Here is a 12,942-nt window from a genome sequence, read left to right as displayed (position 1 = left end):
GGGTTGTGAGGGTCTCCACACTGAGATGCTCGCTCATATCACCACTAAGCGCGGCACAGAATCAGTAAGGCAAGTAGTTCAGCAAAGATCATGGTATCAGAAATGGACCCACTGATCTGGGCAGGTCAGAGACCTCAGTGATACAGAGCCACTAGACAAGTGACAACAGTAAAAGCACAGATCCAATCCCTTCTTGATAACTATGCTTGGCCGTTCTTGATATTGACTTCTGAATCTGGATTCAGTCTTTGACACTGAATCCAAAGACATACTTATCAGCCACAGATCCATGCACAGTGGGTGTGTATACTTTTTAAACTCTGGATCTGTGCTCTCTTGTGGATCAGAGCTTTGTAGCTCCCAGATACACGCCTGGCTGGCAGATCTGGGTTTTGCAGATCCAGATCTGTTGTAAATTGGATCTAACTGTGAGATAGCCACTTTAGGCACACCTCTACATCACCTAGGTTAACCTGTATAGACCCAGAGACCTTGACAGTAGCCAGTCAGATGCCTCCCTTGTGCAGGGATGTGAGAAGCAGCCAAACCTCCTCCAGCAGGACAATCTTCAAAGTTGACACCAGATATATTCAAGTGCCAACTTAGCAGACTGGGCCTCAAGAGTTTCTCCCCATCAACAGTAGGCTATTCAGCCCACTTTTGCAAACCCAGACAAAGCCCAGGCTGTACAGGCATCTCCTCTCACCTTTTAAAAGGAAAAACCCAGCTAACTATAAACTTAAATTTGCCTCAAAAGGACAGAAAAAGAGAAAAGAAAAAACTGTAAGTAAAGTACTGAGGACACTATGTGCTATCTGAGCTTGCTGAACATTTGCTGATTAGAAAGGAACTAAGGGGTGACTGGCTCCCTCCCTCTTTCGTACCCACAGAATCCTCTGGGATGCAGAGCGGGTGGGAGGGGCAAGTGGCCCCAATGAACACTGCTTTCCAGAAGGTTCAGGAAGCATGCGGCAGAGGTGCCTGGATTCTACAAGAAAAACTGTAAATGCCATAATTTCTGCTGGAAATTTTGGCATCAAAGAGGAAACTCACTGCCGACATCACTGATTTCTTCCTGATTGATGAAACTAAAAAGGATTACAGTTCCTTTTACAAGTCCATTGTGGTATTAATGTTATAAATCATCTAAATGGAAATTTCTAACCCAGGCGCTGATGATGATTCATATGAGCAGTGTGACAACCTGAGTTTTGAATATTAACTTGAATATTAACGCTCACTTCCCTCCAGGGGAATAAAGAGGTGCTTAACACATGCAGCTCACACAAAATCTACTTCTTTATAGGAGGAGCGACAAGACAAGATTTTGCTTGAGGAGGAAGTAAAACTTAGCATGTCAGTTTGTGAAGAAAACTTTAGAGTCCCAAATGATTGTAAAGGAGAAATTTAATTCTCAAATCAAAGGATGGCAAAGAAGTCTCCTTCTCCCAGCTTACTAGGAAGGGGGGGGGAAGTGAATTGGATGAGGCCCCTTATCATGGGGCCATTGAAGTGTGCAGGGGGTGTCTGAAAGACCTCAGCCAAGTATTCCTTATCCACAGATATATCTTCTATTTCAAAACACTATATTACTGAATGTGTCCATATTCTTCCACAAAAAAAGGAGAAGGATAACCATACCTAAGGAGGACTGCCTGATGCTGTAAAAGTTCAGTCCTCTGATTCTGCAACCATAGGGGAGTATGACAGGAAAGCTCCTTTCTAACTGACCTTTGTTGCAGTTTAACAAGTTTATGAAGAACCCCACTGACACCGGATTTTAAGCTTAAAAAGGGCCTTGTTAAGAAGCATAATTAACTGGGTTCAGAATGACTTGTAGAGATGAGGTAAGACAAGAACTGAGGATCATGCATGTATTGAACTTCCTAGTGTTGACCTCATCCAGATCATCAACAGTCATGCCTGGTTGACTTTCCAATATTATCAGAGAGGAATGTCTGAAATTTCAACACACTGTAGCATAGTTGTGTGTTAGTCAAGAGTAAGGAGTCTGCCAAATAAAGGACCAGATTACAGCCATCCCGAGCACCTGTGCAAGGGAGCAGAGGTGGTATAAAGTGCTTTGACTCCACCCCATCATACCAGGCATCCTGGATAATGTGACACATCAGGGAGCACACATTGTGACAGATAGTCATGTCGAGGTTTAGTCCTTCGCCAGAGCAGTGCGGACGTCAGGAGAGAGGGACTCTGACTCAAAGTCACAATCTCCTTCTCACACTGTTCCAGGGGGAAGGCAACAATGGTTAGATCATCTAGCCTGACCTGCCGTACAACACCGGCCATAGTAATTCACACAGTTGCCCAATTACTTGTGTTTGGCTCAAGCATCTTCTAGAAATACATCAGTCTTGACTTGAAGACATCAAGAGATGGAGAATCCACCACTTCTCTTGGTAATCTGTTCCAATTCGTTCCTACTGCTATAAATATGTGACATTTCTAATTTGAAATTTTTTGGCTTTAACTCCTAGCCATTGCTTCTTGTTATGCCTTCCTCCACGAGACTGAAGATCCCTTTAGTACCTGGTATTTTCTCCCCATGAAGGTTCTTACACACCATAATCAAATGACCTCTAATCTTCTTTTTGATAAACTAAACAGACTGAACTCATCCAGTTTATTACTATAAGGCATTTTCTCTAGTCCATGAATCTTATTCTGTAGCTCTTTTCTGTGGCCTTTCCTTTTTAAAATGTGGACAGCAGAACTCGACACAGTTTTCTGATATTCTCACCAAATCCACATACAGAGGAAAAAGTCATCTCCCTACTCCTACTCACTACCCCCATTTGTTCAACGATGATCCCTAAATCCTTTCAGAATGACTGTTTCCTAGGATACAGTCACGCCCCTCTCCCCCCAGTCTGTAGGGATGACTAACATTTGGTGTTAAAACTTCTTAGGAGACTTTACTCCAACATTAATTTGTTCATCCACCTTTATGAACTCAAGTATTACAAATGGAAAAATGGGAACACTTACATCAAAGTCTCCAAGAATTTTTTTCTAATTATTTCATTACGTTTTTCTTCGTATTCTTCCAGCCCACTTTATTTTCTTTGGTTTCTTTGTGTGGAAAAACTTTGACACACACTAGTATCAAAATAAAGTTGCATAAATGCGTCTGCCTGCATAATTTCAGTCTTTGTTTGGTGCCCAAACCTAAACAAATTGCTCTTTTGTCTCCAGATCTTATGAGGATATTCTTATCCTCCAAGTCTAATTAGGTCTTCCTAATGAAAAAGGTCTTATCCTACTGAGTCTCCTCAGGCAGGTACTCTTTCCTGTTATTCTGGGCATCCTTGTTTGAGCACTCCCCTTTCAGGTCTGGGCAGTTCATTAAGGGCTTAGTTAAGGTCTGGGGCCCTAAAATTTTGCTTGATCAATGAACCCAGGTCATCAGAATTTAAGTACAGGGTACATGCAGGGCAACTGAGGATGGAATCATCTACAACATCAGATGTAAAGCAGCTGTGGAGCCACTCTGAAGTTTGCAGTGCCACTGCTACACTAACCTATATTGAAATGGATTCTCTAGCCTCACCCTCAACCTGTCTCCTGCTCAGTGCACGTGGGCATGCAGTAAACTTATCTCCATGGCTTTCAGGGAGTGCACACCTCAGCCACTGCAATGCGCCCAAATCCACAGTCCCACCCCACCCTTTCTTCTGCAGGAAAGTAGTTTCTGCTTCCAAGAGGAACATTGCACCTGCAAAGGAAGGGGCAGGATTTTCTCCTAAGAGCAGTAAAGTATATTCATTAGATGAGCCAAGACCTCCATTTTTCTCAGAGATAGACACCAGTGACATTTACTGAAAGAAGAGGCTGAAAAAACTAAAGCAAGAACAAAGCATAAAAAACCTGTACATATTAGAAAACAATCATCCAAATTCAATTTTATAGTTGGGTAGATGAAGCAGTGGAGGAAACATCTTACTTTTTCCACAGTAGCAGTGGAAAAAAAAACCACTTTAAATATGTCAATATTGTAAACCCATAACTGTTGGCTAATTGGTTTTCTGTATAATACCACTTGTCTTCCTAGTTCATTGACAGCAGTGGTACTGCATTATAACATGTTCATGTAGCACAAATGTAGAAGCCTAAAATGCAGTCATGACATGTAAGCAACGGACATTAAAGCCTTTTTGAAACTTTAAAATAATGTTAGTATTTGCTAATTAAAGGCCTATCCTGCATTCCTCACTTAGGTTAGCACTCCCAATAAAGGGGTACAGTCTACTATCTCTTGATTAAATTATCCCGTGAAGTCAATGGAAGTTCCAGTTTGAGCAAGGCATAACCCATCAGGCCTAATAAGTGAGCAGTGTAATGCATCAGAAAGTCTTCAGTTAATCTACCATGAGATTTAATAATTAAAGCTACTGAAAGTGAATTGTTCATTTTATCTTCTCACAATCCAAGTGTTCTGATATTAGATTGTTAAATAAGTAATCACTTTTCCCCAGCTTACTTGCACAGGAATAAAACTTCCTCCAAAGCTGATTTGGCTATAATCAGGCTAGTTTCTAAAATACATAAATAGATTAGAAGACTGAACACAAATTATAGTCAATAAAATTTAGGTGAAACCTAAATGTACAAATATGTCCTTGAATAATAAGGAAAACATAACTGTTAAAAAAACCCAACCATACAATGTTGAATTAAACAGGGTCAAAACCAAGCACAAGGACAAAAACATGCATTTCCAAAAGAGATTTGTAGTAACTTCTCTTATTTACATTTCTGTCTGGTACAACACTGTTTCTTCTTATAGCTATATTAGGTTCCTCCTGTAACCTAGAGGTGTATCCAAATACGTAATATTGTAACTGTTGGCACACATTAGAATACAGATTATTTATTACAGCAGTCTCTGGTAGCTAAAAACCAAAACCTTAGAAGTTTAAACATCTATTTAATATATTTAATGTAATTTTATATATTCAAATACAGTATATAATTTGAGAGTCCAGGAAAAAAGCTTTCATGATCATCAGACTTCAAGAATAAAAAGCCACTAAGATTGCACTATTTGTGCCCTTTTCTTAATTAAAATATAGAGGATACAGTCAAGACAAAAACAATGGGCTAAATCCTCAGAATGGAGGTGAACCAAAGCTGCATGTGGCACACTTTGTGGTAGTGGGAGGGATAAAGGTGGTTTTCTGTCCCCTGATCCCAGGAGTAGCCAAGCAGAGTATCTTCAGGGCTTCCCTGTGTTGTGCAGACTTTTAGTGGCGTCATTGCACTGGCTGACAGGAGCAGAGTGCACTTGAGACATACCCATCACATATGTTACACGAATAGGCAACGAAGGGATGGTGTAAAGCAAACAGAAATATAAAAAGAAAAGGAGTACTTGTGGCACCTTAGAGACTAACAAATTTATTTGAGCATAAGCTTTCGTGAGCTACGGCTCACTTCATCGGATGTATTCAGTGGATGAAGTACCACAAGTACTCCTTTTCTTTTTGCGAATACAGACTAACACGGCTGCTACTCTGAAACCAGAAATATAAAACTAGGTATTATGCCAGCTACTGTTTCCACACACCAGGGAAATCTCAGTAGCCTGGATAGGAAAACTTTAAGTTCTACCAACAAAAAAGGGAACTTTCTGTCAATTGGGATCTGCCCAATATTTCTGAAATAATATGACAATTCCTAGTCTGCAAGTCCCTGTATCCCTGGGATTATGAACAGTTAAAGTATTTTAAAAATCTGTATTCCAACTGTCACTTCTGAGAAGGTTCAGCTAATCAGCATCTCACCTCAGGAATGAGGGAGAACCCAGAGCTATCTACACATGATCTCCATCTTTCTAGAGCACATGGAAACTAGAACTAGTCAGTACATGATTTGGTTTTCCCTGTGAAAAAAAATGTAGTTTTTTTAAATTTTAGTAGAGTTTTCATAATGAAAACCCAAAAATATTTAATTAAAGTACTCTCTCATGAAAAATAAATTGTTTTATTGAAAAAGCCATTTTTAACAGAAAAAAATTCAATGACCAATTTTCAACCAGCTTTAATGGAATTGATTCTATAGGAGCTAGATGAGGCTTTTTTTAGTTTGGCTAAGGAGTAGGTGTATTTGTTGCCTGCAGCATTCTCCTGTTTCTATATGTAAAATATTCTAGCAGATAATCATGCTGTGGTGGTGCTCACTCATCCTTAGAGTGCCCCCTTGCATCTGTGTGGGATGTTGCCACTACATTTGACTTCAGTTCCTCCTGCTTGCTGCCTGCCTCTGATTGTAGATCTTCTCTGGCTCAGCACTCAAGGCAAGTCACAAAGTTCAAACCCCTTCCAGGGTATCACAAACAAATCCAAATGAATCTGGATAATTCCTATGCCCCCTTGGGCTACTTAAGTCCTTTCTTGCACAAACCTGATCTCCAGGCTTCCCTTACAGGAACCTGCACTGCTCCTGTTATTGCTGTCTTTTACCAGAACCCTGGGCTTCTGTCAACTTCTCTCAATCTTATCCGCAGTTTCTCCCTCAACTGAGCTCCACCCACTGTTGCCAGGAGCCAATTAACTATTCACCTCCCCACCTTTATCCCTCCCACTATCACAAAGTGTGCCACACACAGCTTTGGTGCACCTCCACTCCGAGGAGTTAGCCCATTGTTTTTGTCTTGACAGTATCCTCTATATGTTAATTAAGAAAGGGGCACAAATAGTGCATCTCCCTGCATGCATTCGCTAGCTTTGCAGGTGATGGGGTTGGGGTTAAGGCCTATCACACGTGCCTAATCTACTGCTTGTAGCAACTTGAATTTTGGTTTTGGCCCTGCATCGCTCCAAGAAAAGAGGGAGTGATGGGAGGGTTGCCTGACAGCAGCTTGGGGACCACAGCAGCAATATAGAAGACAGCCCCAGCTGAGAGTTTGGGGTTTCCCTGTTCTACAGATCTTGAGAATATACTGAAAGCCACATTGCCTGTTCCCAATTGGCTGTTCTTCACACCCAAAATGCATTTTGGGGAACATGCAATAGGATATGGGGAGCAGCTGCAATGGTGCTCTTACGTCTGGCTCATGATAGAGCATATGTGGAGTTTTGTGCTACCAGCACAATCAGAGTAATATGGAGAGACGAGGCAAAGTTTTAGCAACACTCAAATTATGAGCCTAAACTATTTGACAAATGTCCCTTGAATTCAACACCAGCAAAAATTACTGCCTCTGATACGGATGGTGGTATTCATCTGTCCAAAAGAGAGCTGAGCCAGAAAAAGAAAAGATACTATGCTAGGGCTTATTGTCAAGTTCTCACACAAGGAAACAGCTGCTTGTTGAGGAATAAGTAATTACAGAAGACCTGACCCACATGACCTAAGATTGAAAATCTATTGCTGGAATACAAAACTCTTATTCAACATGAAGTCTCATCTTATACAAAAACTATTTTATGTTCTGTGTTAAGTTGGTCACTTCTATTGTAGTTACTTGCCTTTAACCTAAAGCTTTGACAAGTCATGGAGACTAGCTGCAGTGGGCTAGTCTATTGTGTCCCCTCACTCATGCTAGAAGGCTCTGAATGGCTTAATCAAAGGTTGCTTGCCCAGTGGCAGTTGCCAGAGGTTAATTAAAGCCACAGGTGTACATGATTTCCTCAATGACTTTTCCTTTCAGTGCCTTATCCAAAAAGAAGTTAAACAAGCACCTAGTAGTAGCAGTAACAGCATTATATTTGTAGCCCGGTGTGTGAATCACTCGTGGTCCCCAAGAATCATAGCGTCCACTTGCTTGTCCCTCTTCATAAGTGCCTCTGTGGCCCACCTTAGGACCAATAGGTCCTCGATTCATGGTACTCCTTAGGTTAAGGGCAGGACTCAGTCTTTAATTTGCAGGTGTTGCCAATTCTTGCAACTTAATTGCAAGTCTAGTGATATTTGGTGTTTTTCTTAGAAGTCCAGTTCCTCCCATCATGAGAATCTCAATTTTAAATTAAAGAAAAAGTGTCTAGCCCTCGTGGTTTCAGAGAAAAGTTTGTAAATGTAACACGCTTCAAAATGTGGATTCTATCCTTTAAAAACACAGTAATCTTTATTATCTCAGTGTAAAAGCCCTCACTTGGGGTGTGGTTGGGGAGCATGGCCTAGTGGTCATGGCTGCAACCCCTGACTGCCAAGGGGGTTGTGGAGAGGAGAGCCCAGGCCCTCCCACTCCATCAGGCTCTGACCCAGGGCCCTTTGGGCTACCAGTAGTCTGGCAACCAAGCTGCTTAAGGCTGTCTTCTCTGGGACTTTTCCTCTCCTCAAAGGCTTTCCACTGTTGGGGAAGTCCAAATCATAATAAGTAAGGGGGGGGTTACCAATGTCCAGAGTCCACAGATGGGCGGGTATACTTCCCTCTCTGATATGAGTCCTCCCTTCCCTCAGGAAAAGCCCCTTTAGGCTTCCCTCTGCTCTGCTCTGCTCTGCTGCGCTATGGGCTGCAGATCTGCTCACCTCCAGCTCTGCCACCCAAATGAGCAGATTCCCTGATTTTTAATTTCTCCAGAAGATGGCACATTTGCTGCAGGTGTGCCAGGGTGGGGCTGTCTGAGCCCAAAATAATCCCTTAACCCCTTGTTGCCCAGTGTGGGGTTTGTATACCCCATCACACTCAGTTAGTACAAACATACAGCAGTAACCCAGTATCCTGTCATAGAGTACTCCACCCCTGTTGTCCAGTCCCAGTTTCTGGTAGTCAGAATTTTAGGGACACCCAGGGTTTGGGGTTGCATCCCTGACCATCTTGGCTAATAGCCATTGGTGCACCTGTCCTCCAGGAACTTATCTACTTCTTTTTTGAACCCTGTTATACTTTTTGCTTTCAAAACATCTCCTGGCAACAAGTAGGGTGACCAGGCGTCCGGTTTTTGCCCAGAACACCCAGTTGAAAAGGGACCCTGGCAGCTCCAGTCAGCACTGCCAATCAGGCCATTAAAAGTCCAGTCAGCGGTGCTGCCCAGCTAAGGCAGGCTAGTCCCTACCTGTCCGACTTTCTGGCACCCTGCTGTGCTGGGAAGCAGCCAGCAGGTCGAGCTCCTATGCTGGTGGCGGGTGGGGGACCACAGGGCTCTGCACGCTTCCCCTGCCCTGAGAACCAGCTCTGCACTCCAATTGACCGGTTTCCAGCCAATGGGAGCTGGGGGGGGTGGGGCAGGGCCTGTGGTTGAGAACAGCACTCTGTGCCTCCTAGCCCCCCCCCCCCCCCCACACACACACACACTTAGGACCTGGACCTGCTGGCAGCTTCTGGAGTGCACTGTGGTACCAGGACAGAACAGGCAGGGAGCATACCTTATCCCTGCTGCACTTCTGACCGGGAGCCGCCTGAGCTAAGCCTGTGCCCCAACCCCCTGCCAGAGCCCTGAGCCCTCCCTCAAACCCAGAGCCCCCTCCTGCAACCCAAACCCATCATCCCCAGAGCCCGCACACCCAGCACAGAGCCCTCACCCCCCCCTGCACCACAACCCCCTGACCCAACCCAGAGCTACCTCCCACACCCTGAATCCCCTCATCCCCTCCTGTGCCCCCTCCTGCACCCTGAACTCCTCATTTCTGGCCCCACCCCACAGCTGACACCCGCAGTTACAGCCCTCACCTCCTCCCACACCCCAACCCTCTGTCCCAGCCCAGTGAACGTGAGGGTGGGGGAGAGCGAGCCACCGAGGGAGGGGGAAATTTAGAGAGTGGGGGCGGGGCCTCCAGAAAGAGGAAGAGGGTAGGGTCTCAGGCTTGGGTGTTCGGTTTTGAGCAATCAGAAAGTTGGCAACCCTAGCACCAAGCTCGACAGGTTGACTATTCATTGAGCAGAGACACAGGGGTCAACTTAATTGAGTCTAGGGGTTTTAAATGATAAATGGGGTTTTTGGAAATAATGACATCCCTCCCAACTGCCCTTGATTCTGGTTGGCCCCAGAATCCACTGTTCCAGTCTTGGGAGCTTCAGGCCCTGAGTTCTGGCTGCCAGGGTTTTTTTCTGTTGGTGCTGCTGTTGCACCACCCAGGTACGGTGGCAGCCCTGCCCCTTCACTTCTGATTGGTCAGTGTAAATAAGCAGTAGGGAATAGGTCATATGTGGTGGCAAGTTAAATATACACGCACAGTCGGCAGTATCACTTGATAAAACTTCAGCCATACTAATATGGCTGGGTATATGCATATCAGAATCTGGGGCGTCTACTTCCTTACCAGCATTGTCCTCCATTTGCTTATCAACATCATCCTCTAGCACTCCAGGTCCTACCAGTAGCTTGAAGACTTTTTAAAAAAAATGGTATCATAGGTATGTTGTCACAGACAATGTTTTTGTTGCGTCCAGATCTAACTGAGAGTGGATCTCAGTCAACAGAGAAACGATCTTGTTTAACAAATGTGTTCCAACAATGTGTTGGAAGCCTAAGACTGCTGCTACTCTTGTTAGGTTAGCTGAGTCAGTGCAGTGACAGGTAATACTAGAGCTTCTTGCTTGATGTGTTCACATGTGTGTTGTACAAACATAAGGCACAGATGCCAGTTTGTTTTTAATTCTTTCAGTAACCGAGTTGTACTGTCCCACTAATTGACTTTTTAATGTTTTCTGCACACATAACAGTGGCCTTGTGAATAATTTTGTGAAGTACAGTAAGTGCAAAAACCACTCCCTTCACCAACCAACAAGGGCAGCATATCACTAACAAAATTTAGTATTAACGTATCTAATTTTTCTATGGACACTGGTCCACCACAGAATCATTGCTACAGGAAAGTATTCAAACAGGGACCCTTGTATTCTGGGGTTTCTGAAGATGCTGTGAATAAGTCATCACTAGCTTACTTGCATCCAAAAATCCATACTTTTACATGTCATCTTCAAATATTTCTCCCCATTGCTGCACTAGAAAAACAACAAAACTATTTCATTCAGCGCTACTATGTATATATAAACTTTTAATTAATGTTCTGATCAAATACAAAAGGAAAACAAAAAACTAAATTCATGTACAAAACATACCATAAATACAGCTTGTATCTGTGTTTTACTAACATAAAAAGAGTAAATATGGTATCATAGAATATCGGGGTTGGAAGGGACCTCAGGAGGTCATCTAGTCCAACCCCCTGCTCAAAGCAGGACTAATTCCCAACTAAATCATCCCAGCCAGGGCTTTGTCAAGCCTGACCTTAAAAATATCTAAGGAAGGAGATTCCACCACCTCCCTATGTAACGCATTACAGTGTTTCACCACCCTCCTAGTGAAAAAGTGTTTCCTAATATCCAATCTAAACCTCCCCCGCTGCAACTTGAGACCATTACTCCTCGTTCTGTCATCTGCTACCACTGAGAACGGTCTAGATCCATCCTCTTTGGAACCCCCTTTCAGGTAGTTGAAAGCAGCTATCAAATCCCCCCTCATTCTTCTCTTCCGCAGACTAAATAATCCCAGTTCCCTCAGCCTCTCCTCATAAGTCATGTGTTCCAGTCCCCTAATCATTTTTGTTGCCCTCCGCTGGACTCTTTCCAATTTTTGCACATCCTTCTTGTAGTGTGGGGCCCAAAACTGGACACAGTACTCCAGATGAGGCCTCACCAATGTTGAATAGAGAGGAAGAATCATGTCCCTCAATCTGCTGGCAATGCCCCTACTCATACATTCCAAAATGTCATTGGCCTTCTTGGCAAGAAGGGCACACTGTTGACTCATATCCAGCTTCTCGTCCACTGTAACCCCTAAGTCCTTTTCTGCAGAACTGCTGCCTAGCCATTTGTTTCCCAGTCTGTAGCGGTGCATGGGATTCTTCCGTCCTAAGTGCAGGACTCTGCACTTGTCCTTGTTGAACCTCAACAGGTTTCTTTTGGCCCAATCCTCTAATTTGTCTAGGTCCCTCTGTATCCTATCCCTACCCTCCAGCGTATCTACCTCTCCTCCCAGTTTACAAACTTGCTGAGGGTACACACCATCCTCCAGATCATTAATGAAGATATTGAACAAAACCAGCCCCAGGACCGACCTTTGGGGCACTCCACTTGATACTGGCTGCCAACTAGACATGGAACCATTGATCACTACCCGTTGAGCCCGATGATCTAGCCAGCTTTCTATCCACCTTATCGTCCATTCATCCAGCCCATACTTCTTTAACTTGCTGGCAAGAATACTGTGGGAGACTGTGTCAAAAGCTTTGCAGAAGTCAAGGAATAAAGTCAAGTATTGATGGCCTTTTCTGGCCTAGTGCACAACTACTTCAGGAAACTTATGAAAACAGCACTTGAAAAAATGATAAATATGTCCAGCTGAGATGAAAATATAGCTAGCAAAAAATTGAATGAACTATATCCAATTAATAATATGTAATTATTTACCTGCACGTGTTCGGTGAAATTTGATCGTGCCTTATTTTGTCCATGAACTGTCTTCCTTTTTGGTTTGCCACAAACTGCTTTAATAAAGTTCATCATCTTCAACACCACCTTTTGAGAAGTAAGTTCTCATAACAATCAGGAAAACTTCATTTTCAGACTCTTTCATTGTTGCTCTCTCTCTTCCACCTATGTGCTTATACTATTTAGGTAATTGTCCATGCATGAACCAGACAAGTGCAGCGAATACAGGAGTTGAAAGTACTTGCACTTATACTTGTACGTCTACTTATGGCTCACGCTGCCTCTGAGGATCACAGTCGGGAGTTGATCAAAAAAGTCAGTCACTGTGCACTCCCTTTTGTGTATGCCTTACATAAATGTGCACACTAAGACACAAAATCCAGAAGGCCAATAAAAACAAACCAAAATGAATTATCCTTTTTTATCTGATGTTTTGGGGACCTCATTTGGGGGCAGGGGGGGAAGAGGAAGAATGCATTTATTTCTGCTGCTGGAAGCAGACTCCCATACCCAATTACAAACAGCATGCTGGTTTGTGTGAAGGATCCGAG

The 12,942-nt window shown here is 43.4% G+C and overlaps 1 protein-coding gene across 21 annotated transcripts in view; it reads right to left on the bottom strand.

The window, feature by feature from the left end:
- Positions 1-12,942, bottom strand: part of ERC2 (ELKS/RAB6-interacting/CAST family member 2) — an 829,921-nt gene that overhangs the window by 526,045 nt on the left and 290,934 nt on the right. For 10 of the 21 annotated variants that reach the window (XM_074957759.1, XM_074957756.1, XM_074957751.1 and 7 more), the window contains one exon: positions 12,371-12,478. The exons of the other annotated variants lie outside the window; for them this stretch is intronic. In XM_074957759.1, coding sequence (XP_074813860.1) covers positions 12,371-12,478 — 108 coding nt within the window. The remainder of the gene's footprint in view (positions 1-12,370; positions 12,479-12,942) is intronic. 21 annotated transcript variants of the gene reach the window in all.

This window comes from Natator depressus, chromosome 7, assembly GCF_965152275.1.
Source record: "Natator depressus isolate rNatDep1 chromosome 7, rNatDep2.hap1, whole genome shotgun sequence".
In the NCBI taxonomy this organism is placed as follows: domain Eukaryota; kingdom Metazoa; phylum Chordata; order Testudines; family Cheloniidae; genus Natator; species Natator depressus.
Note: the sequence above shows the minus strand (reverse complement) of the source record. Positions and strands in the feature narration are given on the sequence as shown.